The sequence below is a fragment of the Corvus brachyrhynchos genome, unplaced genomic scaffold (assembly GCF_000691975.1).
Source record: "Corvus brachyrhynchos isolate BGI_N302 unplaced genomic scaffold, ASM69197v1 scaffold1106, whole genome shotgun sequence".
Lineage (NCBI taxonomy): Eukaryota > Metazoa > Chordata > Aves > Passeriformes > Corvidae > Corvus > Corvus brachyrhynchos.
In genome coordinates, this window is record NW_008238449.1 from 39,761 (window position 1) to 40,119 (window position 359).

A 359-nucleotide genomic window follows, 5' to 3' on the forward strand; every position below is an offset into this window, starting at 1 on the left:
GGTCAGGGGTGGACACTGGGAACGGCCAGGGTTGGACACTGGGAATGGCCAGAGCTGGCTGGGAACGCCCAGGGCCGGACACCAGCAATGTCCAGTGGATCTGATGACCCCCCGAGGCCTTTTCCAGCCTTCCCAAGCGCGGCGTTCCCGATGCCCCGGGGCTCACCGGCCTGGTGGAAGCCCTCGGAGAGGCCCCCGCAGCCGGAGAACACGTCCAGCGTCCGCAGCTTGGGCACCTTGAGCTCGGCCGGCTCCGGCTCGCTCTGCTCCGAGCTCACCGCCCTCCCTTTGCCTTTCCCTGCAAAAATCACGGCCAACTCCTTCCCTCTTCCTCCTTTTCCTGCCCTTTTCCTGCCCTT

At 66.0% G+C, this 359-nt stretch overlaps 1 protein-coding gene across 1 annotated transcript in view; it reads right to left on the reverse strand.

Moving 5' to 3' along the window:
• The window catches only part of EIF3G (eukaryotic translation initiation factor 3 subunit G), a gene marked incomplete at its 5' end in the record, with an annotated part of 24,102 nt that extends 23,804 nt beyond the window's left edge, over positions 1-298 (reverse strand). The window contains 1 exon segment of the mRNA XM_017736886.1: positions 167-298. Within this exon segment, the coding sequence (XP_017592375.1) occupies positions 167-298 (132 nt within the window).
• Between the last annotated feature and the right edge of the window lie 61 nt (positions 299-359).